General features: G+C 52.3%; 1 protein-coding gene across 10 annotated transcripts in view; it reads right to left on the reverse strand.

Moving 5' to 3' along the window:
- TNXB (tenascin XB) overlaps positions 1-15,635 on the reverse strand; it is a 56,841-nt gene extending 41,206 nt beyond the window's left edge. For 9 of the 10 annotated variants that reach the window (XM_038553588.1, XM_038553596.1, XM_038553593.1 and 6 more), the window contains exons 1-5: positions 15,524-15,635; positions 15,008-15,210; positions 6,585-6,995; positions 4,458-6,197; positions 3,873-3,988 (exon numbers count right to left, since the gene is read on the reverse strand). In XM_038553588.1, the coding sequence (XP_038409516.1) occupies positions 3,873-3,988; positions 4,458-6,197; positions 6,585-6,984 (2,256 nt within the window). In that variant the 5' untranslated portion in view covers positions 6,985-6,995; positions 15,008-15,210; positions 15,524-15,635. Of the gene's footprint in view, positions 1-3,872; positions 3,989-4,457; positions 6,198-6,584; positions 6,996-15,007; positions 15,211-15,523 lie in introns of those variants that run through there. The other variant, XM_038553599.1, reaches the window with a different exon arrangement.
- Between the last annotated feature and the right edge of the window lie 2,918 nt (positions 15,636-18,553).

An 18,553-nucleotide genomic window follows, 5' to 3' on the forward strand; every position in this document is an offset into this window, starting at 1 on the left:
CAGGGCCTACCTTTTTAGCCGGTCCTCAGGTGTCTGCCAAAATCTACCCAACATACCCAGGATTCTCCCTCTGGCTTCCCCAGGCAACCCTGCCTACCTGGGTGCGAGGGAGCTTCTCCCAAGCTCACTCCTGTCATAAGAGAGGAAGTAACTGAGGGATGCACCTTTCAAACCTCACTTCCTCCTTACAGCATCTGCCCTGGCCCAAGCCTGCCCACAGACACCTGCTCCTGGTTGGGCAACATGGCTGTGACCCTTGTCATGATATTTCCCTGTAGGTGCTTCCCTTGTCTCCTGGGCAGGATTATAGGCCCCTCAAAGACAAAGCCTACCTGCTCTAAGTCTCACAAATATGATTCCCAATTTCATACCTGGCAGTATGCTGGGTATGATGAAAAGATGGTCTCCTGTCCTCACCTTGTGTTCTAGTAGCTAAATGTATGGCCACATCTTAAGGTGGGTTGGATCCCTACCCAAATCTGTGTCATACATGCCTGTGAACAAACAACCTCCCTCCAAGTGCACCTGGAAGGTGTTATGAGTATCTGTGGTGACCCCACAGGAAATATGCCAGCCTCTGCTCCAGGCAGCGTCTCCTTGGAGGGCCAGCTACTGGGGAAACGGGAGGAATGGACATCTGTAAGCAGCCTAACTGCCCCAAAATTCACTGGGCTGTCGAGCTGGGGCAGCTAATAAGGACGCTCTGTTCTGCTTAGCTATGTTGGCTGTGATGGGGACACCTCCATTCAGCCAAGTAGGACTGGAAATTTCAAAAGGTACTCTCCTAAACCAAGAAAATTGTGGGGAAATCAACACAGTAAATACCAAAGTATAAAACCAGATGAGAGGCCATGTAGAGATTTCTGGGTTGAGGATGAAATGAAGCTTTGTCAGTTTTGTTGGCTGAAAAGTTTTCCTGGGCACACAGGTCCCCTGTTCTCCTATTCACCCTGCCCTAGGATACCCCAGCCTAGGAACCCTTGGGTGGGCATCCACTAAAGGCCTGTAAAGTCCTCATCCTTGCCAGAACTTTCTCTCTCTTTGTTCCCCCAATCCAACACATATACACACCCTCAACCCCCACCACACCCCCAGGCCACACAACCCCTGGATGCTCCTTGATGATGTCTGGTCCTTTCAGTGAAAGCACATCTTGATTTCTCTTCTCCCTTCAGACCACCTACATGAGCCTTGTAGACACCTCTTAGTGCCTCCTAAGATCCACTGGGCACTAGTCCCTTTAAAGTCCCACTATCCGTCCAATGGACATCTCTCATCTGTCTGGTCTGAGGCAGGCTCTCTAGGCAGATGCTGGCTGCTAGGCTTCAGAATACACCTGGACAAAGAATGCCTGACCCTCCTCTTCCAGGGCTCACCTCCCTCAGTTACCTTTTGCTTCCTCTCACATTCAGAGAGGTACTGGCCTCTTGAGCAAAATGACAACATTCCTTAAGTTAGTGGTCCTCAGGCTTGGAATGTAGCAGAATCACCTGGAGTGCTTGTTACAATGCAGGTCACTGGGCTCCAGCCCCAGAGCTCCTAATTCAGTAGATCTGGGGCTGCAGTCTGACGTTCTGCATGTGTACCAAGCTTCCAGGTGATGTTCCTGCTGCAGGTCCAAGAAATATGCTTTGAGAACCACTGAGTCAGAGTACTGATGCCACGTATGCAGGAAGAAGGAGGAAAGTTCCTCTTCTGTGTTCTGAAGATCATTCCAGTGACTAGGTGTGTCCCTTTGCCAGGAACAGCAAATGGCTGGGCTTTGAGACAGAAGTGCTTCTGGAAAAGGGAAGGAGGTAAGGTGGAGATAGGCCTCTAAGAAGATGGCAGCACCAGAGGATAGCTGGCTACCAATACACTCTGTGCCAATAGAAATGGATAGAGAGCGCTGGCCAGGACAAGAGGCGCCACTCCAGGGGCTAGCCACAGAAAGCTTAGAAAGCAATCAGAGGGCCAGTAGCACAGGCTAATGTGTAGTCCAAGAGAGGTGTCTGGGGACCAATTTCATAGGAGCATTTTCCACACCCAGGTTCAAAGAGATGAGCTGAACCAGGTGCAGGCCAGCTTGACCCCACCTGGCCCCATGGTGAGGGAGGAAGCCTAGAGCTTCAGCTGGGAAGACGCACTTCTTGAAAACACCCAAGGATGGATTATTTACTAAGAGCAGAGAACAATGCTACCCTGCAAGCTCTTTCTATCTTGAGTGCTTATTTTAATTCTTTTTCCCTGAAGTTTCTTAGGACAGTTCCTTTTAAAAGTCCCATCCTCTCAAGATCAGAACTATGTCAATAATATACACATAGGAAAAGAGAGTGGGAAAAACACTTAAAAATGTTAACAGTGCTTGTTTTAGTGTGAAGCAGCCAAGAATTATTTGTTTTTTTCTCTAGTTGCCAAATTCTTGTCTTGTGATTAAACTCCTTTTACGACAAAAAACAAAAATGTTTTTAACAGAAGAAAAAAATCCAAGCCAAGCTATATTGGTGCACTGCAAAGGAGGGATTTCTGCCTCTGCTTCTACCAGACAGTGAGGAGAGACAGAGCATGGCCGGGGTCTGGTGTCATAAGAAGACTTAGAATGCCCAGACCAATGAGGGCAGGGATGAGAGCCAGCACCTCTGAGCTGTCTCTTCTGTCCTAGCCCCTTCCTAGGGTTTAGTCCCCAGGAGTTATTTATTCTTCCAGAGTTTTGGAGATTAGGGTAAATGGCCTATTCACCCATGTCATTTCTTGGAAGATGCAGGAAAACATGAGTTAAACAGTAGAGGTCTCAAAGTATTTGGAGCTGGGAGGCCAAACATGTCATAAAAGGCCAATCTGCATAAAAGGGGGTCTCTAATGAGAGGCCACAAGGCTTTGTCCTTCAGGTGCCCCCAAATATTTTAAGAGTGAGACAGATACAATGCTTTGCAGTGCACTGATGACACAGAGGCGGGAGAACAAGTTCACAGACTCAAATCATTGCAACAGCCTAGACAGCTTGGCCCAAACCAAAAAAGATAACACTAAACAGAGCCACATGCAAAAATGTACTATATTTAGACTAAAAAAGTGCATATAGTTGAATGTCATCTTTTTTCCCTTCTTTTTATCTCCTTTCCCTTTCTCTTGTTTATATTTTCTTGTTTCTATATTGAGCCTACATGACTTTTATAATAAAAGTTACTTTAAAAACAAATATGATCAAAACAGCTGCCAGTTTTTGTGACCACAGTTAATATACATCAATCCTGAGAAAAATGCCAGTGTTTTTAGAGTTAGCCAGAACGACTGGACCCCTCCTGCTCCCACATTTTGGGGGCAAATACAAAAAGCACAAGGCATTAGAGGAGGGAATCCAGGAAGAATTGGGAGAACAAAGTCTTAGGGAAAAGGAGTGAAGAAACCAGGGGGTTTGCCCTGGAGAGAATGGAGAGAGCAGTCTTGGAGGTTGAAGTCTCCAAATGGAGAATGGAGGTTGAAGTCTCCAAATACCTGAAAGCCTGTGGTGGAGGAAAAGCAAAGACAACATTCTGACAATGGTGGAGGCCCAGCTAGGGCCAATGGATGGATGTACAATGGGGGATGTACAATGGGGCAGATTTAGACTCAGCAACAACAGAAAGAACTATCAATGATTACCAACAATGGACTGCACAGCCTCAAGAAGTCCTGAGCTCATTGTCACCAGACGTAGTTCCACTGCAGTGAACTGATGCTGCGAAGGCCTTCTGGACCCAGTGTGGAGTAGGATGAGAAGGTCTTTATAGCAGCTTCAGGAACCTACCCAATCTGAACTCAACCACTGACCACCTAGAACTTCCTGACTGAGGTGAGCACTCCCTCTCCTGAATCCTGCCCACTCAACCTCCTCCTGCAAGCTTGGCTCTCACCGTGGGAATGAACTGAATTTCATAGGCATCCACAGTGTCAGGAGCCCGGGTCCACTCTGTCCGAACCGTCGTTTCCTCCAAGAGGTGCATCCTCATGCCCTCAATGGCTGGCACCTCTGCCCAGGAGAATGAGATACGGAAAGATGGTTAGCCCAAGGCAGTCCCCTACCCCCTACCCCTATCATCAAAGATCCCTGTACTCAGGGCCACACCAAAAGATCGATCCAGTTCCTGCTCCTCTCTGGAGGTGGGGCAAAACTGGCAGAGGCCTGCACAAGCCCTGGGATCTCCTTCGCGCCCCCCCCCCCCATCTCCAAAAACAAAGATTCCCCTAAAAGCAACTCGAAGAGCCCCAACATGCTCATCAGACATCTGAAAGCAGGTCCTGCCTGCAGGCATGCCCCTGTGGCTCTGCTGCCCCTGGTGACACTGGCTCTCTGGCTCCTATGACTGCCTTCCACCCTAATAGTTGACCTCCTTTACTCTTCCTCCAGGTCCCTGGGCCACTGCCACAGGCTCAGGCCTTCCCCCTGGCTCTGGTTCCCAGTCCCTGCCCCAGCATATTGGGGAAGGCGGCATACTCACCTTCCCCACAGTCTTCCCCGGCATAGCCATCTTGACAGACACAGCTGCCCTCACGACACTCTCCTCTGCCACGGCAGTCCCCAGGGCACACCTGAATGGCACAGTCCGGTCCTCGAAAGCCCTCGACGCACACACACTGCCCGGTGCGGCACAGCTCCCGGGGCCCGCAGCCCCCAGGGCAGGCGCTGGCGGGGGGCTCTTCCTGCCCACAGTCCGGGCCGCTATAGCCCACGTGGCACATGCACACTCCCTGCACACAGCGCCCGCGGCCCCGGCAGTCGGCGGGGCAGGTGCGGGTGGCACAGGAGGGGCCAGTGTAGCCTGGGTCGCAGATGCAGCGCCCATCCTCACAGCGGCCCCGCTGGTGGCAGTTGGAGGGGCAGGTACGGAGGCCGCAGTCCTCGCCTGCGTAGCCCTCCCAACAGGTGCACACACCGTCCTGGCACACGCCTTGCTGGCTACAGTCGCGCGGGCACCGCCTTACGCTGCAGTCCTCGCCCGAGTAGCCATCGTCGCACACGCAGCGCCCGTCCAGGCACTGGCCGCGGCCGTGGCAACCACCCGGGCAGCTGCGCGCGCCACAGTCCGCTCCCTCGTAGCCCGCGTTGCACACGCACACGCCATCCTCGCAGCGGCCGCTCCCGCGGCAGTCCCCAGGGCACCGACGACTTCCGCAGTCCTCGCCCGCGAAGCCAGGGTTGCACACACAGCGGCCGTCCACGCAGCGCCCGCGGCCCCGGCAATCGCCAGGGCAGGCGCGCGTGCCGCAGTCCCGGCCCGTGTACCCGGGCCAGCACACGCAGCGGCCATTGTCGCAGCGGCCCCGGCCGCGACAGTCCCCGGGACAGCTGCGCACGCCGCAGTCCTCGCCGCTGTAGCCCGCGTGGCACACGCACACGCCGTTCTCGCAGCGCCCGCGGCCCCGGCAGTCGCGGGGGCAGGCGCGCGCGCCGCAGTCGGGCCCCGTGTACCCGGGCCAGCACACGCAGCGGCCGTCCTCGCAGCGGCCCCTTTGGTTGCAGTCCCCCGGGCAGCTGCGCACGCCGCAGTCGTCCCCGCTGTAGCCCGCGTCGCAGATGCACTCGCCGTCCTCGCAGCGCCCGCGGCCCCGGCAGTCTCGGGGACACGTCCGGGCGCCGCAGTCCTCGCCCGCGTAGCCGGGCCAGCACACACAGCGGCCGTCCACGCAGCGACCGCCCTCGCCGCAGTCCCACGGGCAGCTCCGCGAGCCGCAGTCGTCGCCAGCGTAGCCGGGGTCGCACACGCAGCGCCCGTCCTCGCAGCGTCCCCTCTGGCTGCAGCCCCGGGGGCAGCTGCGCTTCCCACAGTCGTCGCCAGCGTAGCCGGGGTCGCACACGCAGCGCCCGTCCTCGCAGCGTCCCCTCTGGCTGCAGCCCCCGGGGCAGGAGCGCAGGCTGCAGTCGTCGCCCCAGAAGCCGGCCCGGCACACGCACACACCCTGCACGCAGCGCCCACGGCCGTTGCAGTCCCCGGGGCAGGAGGGCCAGCCACAGCTGGGGCCGCTGTAACCGGGGAAGCATACGCAGCGCCCCCGGACACAGCGACCCTGATCGTTGCAGTCATCTGGGCAGGACCCAGAGGCTGAGGGTGGGGAGGATGGCATAGGGCCTGTGGGGTCTGAACAGGTGGGCCCACCCCAGCCTGGCTCACAGGAGCAGGCACAGCGGCTCAGGTCAAACACGCCATGGAGACTGCAGAGAGTGCGAACATCTGTCTGGCCTGGAGTAAGAGGGAGAGGCAGGCCTCAGTGTTTCTGGGGAAAGAGACCAAGCCCATACAGTGCTCTCCTAAGTCAGCCCCTCCAGCAGGGCCAGGCTCACTTCATAAGGTTGTCTTTGTTTCCAGGTACTACTACTGGTGGATACCTGTGGCCTTCCAAAGCCCTAGCATATGCGTGGGGACAGGGGAGGGAAGTGCTAACATCTCTAGCCTGGTGGATTCTCTGAGTTGTGCCCTGGGCTGTACTCAGTACCCCTAATGGGGAAGAAGGGGTGCCTTCTTCTAATTCCTACCAAGCTCCTTTATGGACTAGTGATACCCACAGAACCCTGACTGACTTCCCCACTTCCTCTTTTCCTGTGCCCTCTCCCATGATCACCTGCTCACCTGTGCCTGCCTGGGCCGAGGCAGGACAACATCCCCCAGTGCACTGCTCCTTGAGCCCCTTCACCAGCTCCTCCAGGATCTCTAGCCGGACCTTCAGGGCCTGCACCTCTGAAGCAGAGACTGGGGGCTCTGTGCCCGGGGGACAACCACAGCCAGTTGAAGGGGGCAGGTTGATGCGGTGGGTGAAAACCACCTGCTTCTCCCCTCCTTCCACAGTGTGCTCATAAAGCTGAGAAGAGGGGCTTCCCCCTATGGACTCCACTGTGCGGCCTCCCGGCCGGGGAGGAGGACGTGGAGCTGGGAGAGTCACATTGGACCGTGGAGCGAAAGGGCCTGCTCTGACTGTGCCCAGCAGTACCAAGAGGCCCAGTCTGGAGATTAGGAACAACTGGGCTGGCATCACTCAGGAGGCTGCAGGGAGAGATGGCACATGTGAGCAACTTCACAGAGAAGAAGGCAAGATTGCTCCCCACCGCCCCTGATACACACACCCACAGTCCCAACACCTACAACTAATCTACCAGCTCACATGCATGTGAAACTCCACCTTCAGCCCAACACTAACGGAGACCCTCCTTGGGCAGATTTGGTCTCTACCTTGCTTTCTGACGTCATTTGATTACCCAGCTCCCTGCACTTACCACTTTTTTTCTTTACCGTTCCACCTACACCGGTCTTATGTTTGTTTTACAGATACTACAAGCTTTCATTACTTTAAGGTCTTTTTAGCTGTATGTTCTTTCTGTCTGGGATGCTGGCTCCTTCATCTCACATGTCATGCATCCCAGAAGACCTTCCCTGGTGCCGGGTCAGGATGGTCTTCTGTTACTCTCATTGCAGTATCCTGCCTATGTTCTTCATGGCATTTACTGCTGCCTGAATCACCTGTTGGTGTGGGTACTTGTCTGTTATCTTTCTCCCATGACTAAAATGGGAACTCCATGAGAATAGGGACCCTGTCTGTCCTGGCACTGCCATACACCTGTGTCTGACATGTGGGGGCTACTCAACACATTCACGTCGAGTGAATTAGCGAATGAGTATATAAGGCCAATCCTACAAGCACCTGGAACCCAATTCCTACTGTCTTTTTTGATGAAGATTATCCTCTCTCTCCCTTTTATTCATTTCCTCACTCTTCACTAAATCTCTCCTGTCAGCTTTTATAAGACCTCAAATATCTCCTGTTGTTTAAAAGAATCCTTCTCCCTCAGTACTTATATTACCAAATATCAAAACTTATTAGGTGCAAAGATAGATAGATAGAACAGAGTAGTGTCCAGATACAGACCCACATGTATGTGGTCACTGTGTAAATTACAATGGTGGCACTGCAGTTAAAAAGAAAATGGATGCTCTTTTTGATAAATGAGAAAATATCCAAAATTTATCTCCACCTTATGTCCACATACAGAAATTAATTTGAAGTGAATCTATTGGACATAATTATGAAAGGCAAAGCAATACCTTTCAGAACAATATTGTATAGAAGAAAAATAGGAGAAAATCTTTACAACCTTAGAGTAAGCAAAGATTTCATAAAACCTAACCACGTAAAATTTATTTTTTTAAAGATCTCATTTATTTATTCATGAGAGACACAGAGAGAGGGGCGGAGACATAGGCTGAGGGAGAAACAGGCATCCTGCAAGGAGCCCAATGCAGGACTTGATCCTGGACCCAAGGATCATGCCCTGAGCTGAAAGCAGACACTTAACTGCTGAGCCACCCAGGCATCCCTAACCACATAAAATCTAATCATAAAAAGTTTCACACAAAACTTAACCATAAAAAAGAGACAGACACATTAGGACTTCTGGTCACCCAGAGACACTATCTAGAGAATAAGAATAGAAACCAGACACTAGGATAAAATATATGAGAAATGCCGAGATGTTGCTGGGGAGGGAGAAAGATAAAGATAGGTGTTGATTGAGAGTGTGAGAGAGGATTAAAATTTAAATAAGGGATCCCTGGGTGGCGCAGCGGTTTGGCGCCTGCCTTTGGCCCAGGGCGCGATCCTGGAGACCCGGGATCAAATCCCACATCGGGCTCCTGGTGCATGGAGCCTGCTTCTCCCTCCGCCTATGTCTCTGCCTCTCTCTTTCTCTCTCTGTGACTATCATAAATAAATAAAAATTAAAAAAAAAATAAAATTTAAATAAGAACCCCTGCAAAACAAAAACAAAAGACGCAGGCAACCCAGTGTTTTAAAATGACTAAAGTCTTAAACAGGTACTCTAGAAAAAATATATCCCAAAAGGCCAATAAACATATGGAAAATAAATACATATATAAGTATAACAAAACCAGTAATCCGGGAAATGCAAGTTAAAACTACAACAAGGTGCCATTATATAGCCATCAGAATGGTTAAAATTAAAGGGATTGTCATTGCTTGATTATGGCAAGAATGTGAAGCACCTAGAACTCCTATCAATTACAAGCAAGAGCATAAGTTAGTGCAACCACTTTGGAAAACTGTTATGCAGTATCTACAAAGACATATAGCCTACAACTCAGCAAGTCCACTGCTTGGTAAATATCCAACCGAAATGACTGCATATATCCTCCAAAGGATATGTACAAGAAAGTTCATGAGATTTTTTTTCATATTAGCCAAATGAAACAAGTGTCCATTAATAGTGGAACAGACAAACAAATTGTGGCACAATCATACAATGAAACACTACCCAGCAATGAAACCACCTTCTTGCTACACGGAACAATATAGACAATTTCACACACATAATGCTAGCAAAAGAAACCAGACACAAAAGGAGAATGCTGTGAATGATGCTATTTTACATGAAGCTCAAAAACTGGCAGAGTTAATCTTCACTATTAGAAGATAAATAGGAAGGGCGCCTGGGTGACTCAGTAGGTTAAGAGTTCGGCTCAGGTCATGATCCCAGCGTCCTGGGATGGAGCCCTGCATCAGGCTCCCTGCTCAGTGGAGAGTCTGTTGTCCCTCTTCCTCTGCCTCCCTCTTGTGCTCTCTCTCTCCGCTCCCCGCCCCAAATAAATAAATAAATAAAATATTTTATTTTTATTTTTATTTATTTATGATAGTCACACAGAGAGAGAGAGAGAGGCAGAGACATAGGCAGAGGGAGAAGTAGGCTCCATGCACCGGGAGCCCGACGTGGGATTCGATCCCGGGTCTCCAGGATCGCGCCCTGGGCCAAAGGCAGGCGCTAAACCACTGCGCCATCCAGGGATCCCAATAAATAAAATCTTAAAAAAAAAAAAAGAAGATAAGATTACTGGAAATATTTTGTACTTTGATCTGGGTGGTGGTTAAACAGATGAATACATATTCAAAAATTTACTGAACTATACACTTTAGGTTTGTGCATTTCACAATATGAAAGTTAAACAACAAAACAACAACAGGGTGCTTGGGTGGCTCAGTCAGTTAGGCATCCAACTTCTGATTTCAGCTCGGGTCATGAGATCAAGCCCCACTTCGGGTCTGCTGGAGAGTCTCTCTCTCTCCCTCCACCCCTCCCTCCCCCTCACACTTACACACTTGTGTGTGCTCTCTCTAAACAACAACAGCAACCACAACTAAAACCTTCCCCAATCTCATACTCCTTCCAACCAGCACATATTTCCCTCCTCTACTTCATGGCTTCAGTTGTCAAAAGATTTATAACTGTACTTGCTATTTCCACTCGCCATATTCCACGTACACCTCAGTGCACTCCCATCTGGTTTCCCCACTTCCTTTCAACCTATCAAACAGCTTTCCCTAAGATCTCCCAAAGACTCAGTGTCACAAAATCTGAGAGACATTTATTTTCCTCTTACTTGACTTGTCTCAAAAGTCATTGGACACACTGTTGACCACATCTTCCATTTTAAAACATTCTATATCTGTGCTGTCAATACAGTAGCCAGGAAAGCCATGTGGCTCTTGAACACTTGAAATGTGTCTAGAGTAACTGAAGAACTGAATTTTACTCAGTACATTTGAAAAGTGCCCCACGTGATTGTAATGTACAGCTAAACTTGAGACCTACTTCTCTAGTCACTCACCTAGGTACTTTCACCCAGACCCAGGATTTTAATTTCCAAACTATACCCCAATTTATAAACTAGCCCAGTCATCTCCTCTGGACTCCAAGCAATATATCCAACTTGGTGTCTCTTCTTGGGCACCTCAGATTCAACGTGTCTGAAACTGAACTCATGGTCACCTTTCCTGTACCCCATCCCCTCTCCACTGTGTTCTCTGCTTCTGCTCACGGCCCCACCATTCATCCAGCACTACAACCTAGAAACCTAACCCCCATCAACATCACCATATTTTGTCATTTTTGCCCTTACTTTCATAAACATCTCTTTAATTTGCCTACTCCTCTCCCTCTTACCATTGTTAGAGTTCAAGGCATCATCTACCTTTTGCTTGACAACTGCATTTGCCTCCTAGGTGGTCCTCCTGCTTCCACTCTTGCCCCCTACAATCTCACAAAGACAACTAGGATGTTCCATCCCCTAAAAGCTCTCCAGTGTCTCCCTTCAATCATTGACAAACAGCCCCGCCTCATCTGGCCCCTGCTAGTCTCTCCCACTCCATCTCCCATAACACTTCCCTCTCTCTCTCTACTCCAGTCCCATTGACCTTACATCCCTCACACCCTTCCCAACCCCAGACTTTTGTATATGGTGCTCCCTCCGTGTGAAATGCTCTTCCCTTTCCTTGTGGCCTCCTTATCCCTTATATCTCAGCCCCATGTTGCCTCCTCAGGGAATTTTTCCTGCCCAGGTCCCCCTAACATGTGATATCAAAGAGCCATGTAACTCCCACTTGTAGCATGTATAACAAGCAGGTCCATGAAGGCAGGCATGGCACCCAATTTTTCCCCTGGCTGTTGTATCCTTGCATCTTGCACATATTAGATGCATCACAAATATTGACATATGAATGAATGAAAAGTTCAATTTAAGCTGAGGACTAGCATCGGGGGCTGGAACCAATGACAGGACCAAGGTCAGGGCTAGGACCACGGACAATGTCTGGGACAGAAAGCTGGGCAGCAACAGCAGCCCAGGCCAAAGCTGGGCTAGAGAGAGGGCCAGGTGTGGATCCTGGCAGGGCCAGATAGTACAAGCACTTTGGAAGACCTTAGCAGAATCTACAAACTACCAGAGCTATATGCTGACCCTCTGATCCCCCAGCTCCACCCCCAGGAATACACCCACCAGAGCAGTACCAGGCATAATGGCCCCAAACTGGGAGCTACCCAAATATCCCACATTGGTAGAATGGATTAAATAAGGTGTGATTTATTCATACAGTGAAATAAAATTAAGCAATGGGAACAAACCACAACTATATGCAGTAACACGGACGGATCTCCCCAATAGAAGAAGCCAAACACAAAAGAGAACACACTGTAAAGTTCTGTTTATATGAAGTCTGAGGAGAGATAACATTAATCTGTGGTGTTACATGTCAGAAGTGTGGTGCTCCTGGAGGAGCAGTAACCAGAGGGACATGGCAGGGAAATTCTAAGGTGCTAAGAATAGCCTTTTCCTTGATCTGGGTGCTGGTGCCCAGTTGTGTTTGTGGAACCCATTGAGGCATGGATTGGGGAACAAAGGGAAACCAGGGCTGGAGAGGCATTCAGGGTGAGCCAGGACATGGGTCTGTGGTAAGCAACAGAATGTGGAAGGGTCAGTGCAGGTGAAGGGTTAAGGAGAGGTGTGGGCAAGCGCCCAGCTCTTTGCGACCAGAGAGGGTGGAGAGAGGAGGGCAGGGTGAGTGTGGAAACACTGACTGGTGAGAAGGGAAGAGACAGTGCCTAACACACACACACACACACACACACACACACACACACAGTTTCCTGTGTTTCTTAAACTTCTCCTCTGAGTCCAGGAAAAAAGGAGTTTCAGGGCTACCAGTCATCACACCTTGCCACCAGCCCAGGAGAGACTGAAGAAAAGCTGGACAAGAGGGAAAGAGCATTTCCACACTAAGACGCTGGAGAAGCCCAGGCAGAGAGGCCTGGCAGGCAGACAGCAGCCCTCCCCTGGGCCCCTCATCCCTCTGTCAGCTTGAAGTGTAGCCCAAGGTATGAGGTGGGCTCCGACCTACCCTCAAATCCTGTCACTCTGTGTCTAAGGCCATGCCAACCAAGGGGTGCATGTATACATACAAATATGCCCGAGTGTGCACGCATCCACAAATACAAATATGAACACACTTGTACACAGATACACATATCCATCCAAATAAGCCTGCATCTTTACAGGCACACACACACAATCTCCTCTTCATGGTTCCTCCACTTGCATTCACTGGGTGATACCTAAGCAAGCCGATTTCTCACTGGCTCAGGGGGCAGCTGTGTGAGTCAGAGAACATAGCTGGAGTGAGGGGAACCAAACAGAAGGCTCTTCTCCAGAGGGAAGCAGAGGATGCCTGGTGTCCCACAGCTCTCGCGGTCTTTGCGAGTGGTCCAGTAACCCTCCCCACCATTGGATCCAGGATCTTTCCTGGGGTTGGTGGGGAGGGGGAGAGAGTCTCTGCAGTAGCAAGTGAGAAGCTGGAAAGTAGTGAGGCAGGTCTGAGAGGAGAGGAGTAGCCTCCACCCCACGGATCAAGACCCAGAGCCTCCTTCTCCATCCCCTCTCCTGCCCTGTCATGGCCACCCCTCCAGCTCCTCACTTCCAACTCTTGGAAGACTTCCCCTCTTCTCTCGGCACCAGAAGAGGAAAGAACTCAGGTGTCTCTTGCATTTCCCCCTCATTGTCACCACTACCACTGTGTCTGAGGCTCTCTTCTGCAGTGGGGAGGGGGCATGCGGCCTCAGCCTCTTGGCGTCCTCCCCATAGTGGAGGGCTGGCAGAGGTGGGGGCAACAGCCCAAGCTGTGACTCAGCCTGTCTGACATTCATGCTGTGGCCAACTTTGACACTTGGCTCATCAGGGACTGCTGGTCCCAAGAGGTGTGGAGACAGGCGGGCTTCCATGAGGGATGCTCCAGTGATGGGGCATCTGGGCCCCACCCTGTGTCTCCCTCTACCGCTCGTGCCACAGGAGGGGGGAAAATAGGAGTCCAGGGGCATGAGAGGAAGGAAGGAGGGGAGGGGGTTCTAAATACTGGGTTGGAACCCAGAGGTAAGGAGGCCCCAGGGAGGGGAGATCTGGGGGATCCAGAGGCCCCTTATTCTGGGGAGCTAGTGGGCCAGAGGAATAGAAAGGATTTTCCAGCCCTCTGGTGGGAAAGAGGAAGGAGGCAATGAGAGACAGGAAGGCAGGTTCTGGTCCTGTCCTGAGTGACCAGGACTCCAGGGGAATGGAGTCTGAGGAACTGAGGTGCCAGGTCCCCAAGAGAGTGGGGGCAGGGAGGGGGGGGAGGGAGAGGGGAGGGAGCCGGGGATTCGGGAAGTGGGCAGGACTGGAAGCAGACAGCCAGCAGCTGCGGTGTTTCCGACTTGCTTCCCAGTAGTTCCTCTCAGTTCCATTTCCAGTTGTTTCCAAGCCATCAAATTCTTTCCAGGCAAGATAAGGGGTGCGCCCACCCCACCCAGGGCGTGTCACGTGTAGTGGGTGGGGAGAGGCTCAGACGGGCAGAGCAGGGAGAGCCTAGAAGGGGGACGGGAGGAAGCCTGAGCCCCTGCGCCCCTGGAGGTATCTGTCCATCAGCCCAACCGTGAGTCATGGGTGCAGAGCTCCTGGCCAAGAACAAGCTTTAGGATCCTCTCTGCAGGCTCTGTGCCCTTCCCAGACCTGGGAATCCTGACTCTGCTCCATTTCAACATTTCTTTTTTTTTTTTTTATGATAGTCACAGAGAGAGAGAGAGAGAGAGAGAGAGAGAGAGAGAGGCAGAGACACAGGCGGAGGGAGAAGCAGGCTCCATGCCGGGAGCCCGACGTGGGATTCGATCCCGGGTCTCCAGGATCGTGCCCTGGGCCAAGGGCAGGCGCCAAGCTGCTGCGCCACCCAGGGATCCCCATATCAACATTTCTTAAAGGCTTAAGACCCCTGGACCTCCCTCTCAGACCCTGCAACCCACATGCTGAGAGACTGCCTCTGGCACCTTCCTGGAGCTCCAGCTCCAGCCGCTTGGATCAGAGCACTTGGGGTTTCATCAACACTTTCCTCCTGAGGTTCAGCTGGCCACTAACTAGCTCAGCCTCTAGTCCCTGGTTTTCCTCTGGCCAACCACCTCTGAGTCCGCACACCCACCCCCCAAACACACATACACTGACCCATCCTCCAGACATACCCTCCATGGGGAGTCTAGTCCCCAGTGCAACCTCCCATTTCCTCTGTCCTAGCACAAAGTCTCTGCTCTGCCAGGCTCTCCTGAGAGCTCTCGGGCTACACCTCCGCCTGGGGTGTAGGGAAGGGATAGAACCACCACTCCCAGCTCTTCCCTTGTTTTCCCCAGAGCTCTGTTCCTTACCTGGGCAACAAGCTGTTGCAGTGCCTCTGCACCTGCTTGGTCTCTGACCTTGGGAGGGGAGCTCTCAAGACAGGGCAGGGCTACCGTGCCTTGGCAGCTCCGAGCTCCCCGAGGTCCCCTTGCTTGTTTCCTGCAGTAGGGTCTCACTGAGCTGAGACCCAACTGCAGACCGTGGATCTCGCAGACAGTAAGAAGGAGGGAGTCTGCAGCGAGCAGGGGGAGGAGAAGGGGAGGACCAGCATGAGGTCAGGGAGGGGAGCGGAGATGGGGCAGGTCCTCCCACTCCTCCAGTCCCTGCCAGGCCCTCCCAACGTCATTGCATGCCCCCTCTCCCCGCCTCCCCGTCTGGGATCACTGAGTCCCACAATACAGTCGACTTGCCCCTGCATCCTTGGGGCATCCCTCCCACATCCTTTCCCCATCGCATTTGGACTCTTCCTTTCCACCCCAATTTTTGCCCAACTTGACATCCCCAAACCTTATGCCATTTCTCTTTTCTCCCCACCATTTGCCCACCTGCTGCTCCTGCTCTCTCACTGGGTTCTCCTCTCTACCAACACCCTTCCACAGTGGCCAGCCCTCTCCCTCCTCGGCACCTCCTCTCCCACCACTCTGCTCCAGCTGGGATCTTGCCCCACCTACCTGTTGCCCAGCACCCCCTTTCTCTTCCGGCCATTATCTCCTGGCAGTGTGTATGTGTGTGGGGTGGGGGAGGAAACCTCCCTCCCAAGCCCAAATCCCTCCCCGGCATGAGGCCTTCTCTGGAACTCCTTGTCCCCACCCATCCCTCCTGCCTGGTCCTATTGCTCCCACCTCAGCCTCATCTCTTCTATCTTTTCTACTTGCCCTGTCCCTGTACTGCCTCTCCCCCTCTGTTCTGTTTAGTCCACTACCTGTTTTCAGCTTGGGATCACTGCCCCCTTTTCATTCTCTCACCTCAGCAAATTCTAGAGAAATGGCAGATGAGGAGGCTTGGGTACCGGCCAATCAAGGGTTTGGCTCAGCACCAGGATGTAGAAGACTTGGGAAGGAGGTTGGGGTTCAGGGGAGACAGGGAAGAGGAGCCGAAAACTTAGGCAGGAGGTTTAGGAGAGAGGTTTAGGGATGGAGCCAGAGCTAGAGGCAGGAGGCAGATGTGGGGGTGGGCCTGTGAATAGCTGGGCTAAGTCAGTGGAAGGCTGAAAGGTGCGGCAGGGGAGCAGAAGCGGGGGTAAGGAGAGCTGGGAGCTGGGAGAGGAAAGCACTTTGACCTCAGGCAGAGGCAAGATGACTGACACTAGAAGACAGGACAGCAGAAATATCCCTGTGTGGCCCCATTTTCCTTTGTGCTCACTGTCTTGACCAGGGGCTAAAGAGACTTTTGCCACTGAAGAGAAGTATCCAGGCTGAGGCATCCCTGCCCCAGGTTTCACAAGGAGAGTTCTTGCTACCCCACTACCAACCTCACCATTGGGGAATAGACTGGTCCAGTCATAGGTGATGGGTGAAAGGGACCTGAAGAAGCCTTTGTGTGTCTGAGTCTGTCACTTGGGTTGGAGCATAGGGGTCTGCACCCTAGATTGGATCCCCCTGGTTGCAGGGTGTGTTGATCCTGGGTCAAAGCACACTGGCACATGTGGCTGCCACATGCCCAGTCAGTGACCTCTGGCTGAGGGCAAAAGCTTGCACAGACCCTCGCATGGGTGTCCCCGTGTGTCTGTATGTGTGTGTGGCTGTTTTTTTCCTGGCTTTGATGGGGAGGATGAAGTCAGCATCTTGGACGGAACTGGGCTCAGCTTCCTTCCTGTGCCTTGGCCCAAAGCCTCCAGAGCCTGGAGTAGGTAACAATTTCCCTCTGATCTGGGGGGCTGGGGGCCAGGGGAGCACATGAAAGGGTGAGGGAGGGTCTGAAACAGGATTACTTGGCGAGAGCAGACTGCACAGAGGATGGATTTTCCCTTATATCCCCAGGTTTCAGTAATTCTGTCCCATGGTCATAGCCACTGTTTGCCCTATGCATTAATCTTGGTCTTATTATTTACTAAGTATGGTCACCATGAGTATACTTGGCCCAAGGAGTGGCCAGAAGACCCTGGATACGTGAGAGCTCAAAGAACGGTCACGGGGTGTTTTGGAAGCCCATGGCAAGTGGCAAATGGGACACCACAGTCTCAGAGAACAGAGGGGGATTGCACAGGGTTACAAGGCATCTGAGGAAGCCACTGGAAGCTCAACAGACAGAATTCCAGGTTCTGAAGTCATCATGGTCTACAATTTGACTTAGCCCCTGGATTTAGGCTCTTGGAGGAGCTCTCATCTCACATATGTTTGCATCTTGTTGGGGAAGTACCAGACCTTGCATAGCACAGGTGCCTAATAAATGCTTGTCACTAAGGAATTGTGAGGGCAGCCCTGGTGGCGCAGCGGTTTGGCGCCACCTGCAGCCTGGGGTGTGATCCTGGAGACCCGGGATCGAGTCCCACATCGGGCTCCCTGCATGGAGCCTGCCTCTCTCTGTGTCTATGAATAAATAAATAAAATCTTAAAAAAAAATAAAATAAAACCTTTAAAAAAAAAAAACTAAGGAATTGTGAGAGGACTGGGTGCGAAGGATGGGGAAAGGGAGTCTGGTAGGAGCCCTAGGCGTGGAGGCAGGGAGGCCTAATTGTCAGAGCCAGGCGCCTTCACGAAGGTGTTTCAGGCAGTGGGGAGAAAGGTCGGAGCTGTTGACAGCTGTCCACGTGCTCTGGCTGATCTCAGAATCCTCAGTCCAGGGTCTCGTCTCTGGGCTTCCATCTTTGCTCCTGTCCTGACCTCAGGAGGATGAGGGATAAAAGGTACAGAGGGAAGGCAAGGAGGGCAATCAAGGGCAAGACCCTGCAGGTGCAGACAGCGAGCGAGGAGAGGCCAGGGGCTGCGGGCCAAGGGAGCAGTCCTAGGGAGGGGGACAAGGCAGTTGTACCGGGCTCCCATTGACAAAACACTCTGCAGCACAGCACAGGCCTTGGATTCATCTGGCCTTGTGGCTGAGGAAATGGAGGACGGCAGAGGTCAGGTGACCTGTCCACGGGACTTGCCAAGGGTGAAAGTGGGCCTCCACCCGGGTTTTCCAATTCCCAAGCTTGTATTCTCTCCCCTCCCCCAGGAAGAGCCATGGAAAGATAGAAGACTCAGGGCAGAAAATCTGGATTTTTGAAACTCTTTTCTGCATCCAGTTATTACACAGATTCAGTAAGAAAAAATCACCAAGTCTAAGCCAGGAGACTCAATGTTCCACTATTGAGGAGATAGTGGGGCAAGGGGCTCAGAGAGAAGAGACGGCCTGACACAGGACATGGGAAAGAACCAAGAGCCCGGGGCTGGGAAGGGACAACAGAGCCACAGAAGGCAGGCTTTGGACCCTTAGGACCTCCTCTGCCGGGAGACACGGGTGTGGGGAGAAGGGAGGAGGGAGGACATTTCTATCTCGTGACAAAAGAAAGTCACACAATTGTTTTGTTCTCTGCTCTGGGGCGGGTGGGCGCCTATATTTACCAGAGGGACTGAGGTTGCTGTGGCAACCACACA

The sequence above is a fragment of the Canis lupus genome, chromosome 12 (genome assembly GCF_011100685.1).
Source record: "Canis lupus familiaris isolate Mischka breed German Shepherd chromosome 12, alternate assembly UU_Cfam_GSD_1.0, whole genome shotgun sequence".
In the NCBI taxonomy this organism is placed as follows: domain Eukaryota; kingdom Metazoa; phylum Chordata; class Mammalia; order Carnivora; family Canidae; genus Canis; species Canis lupus.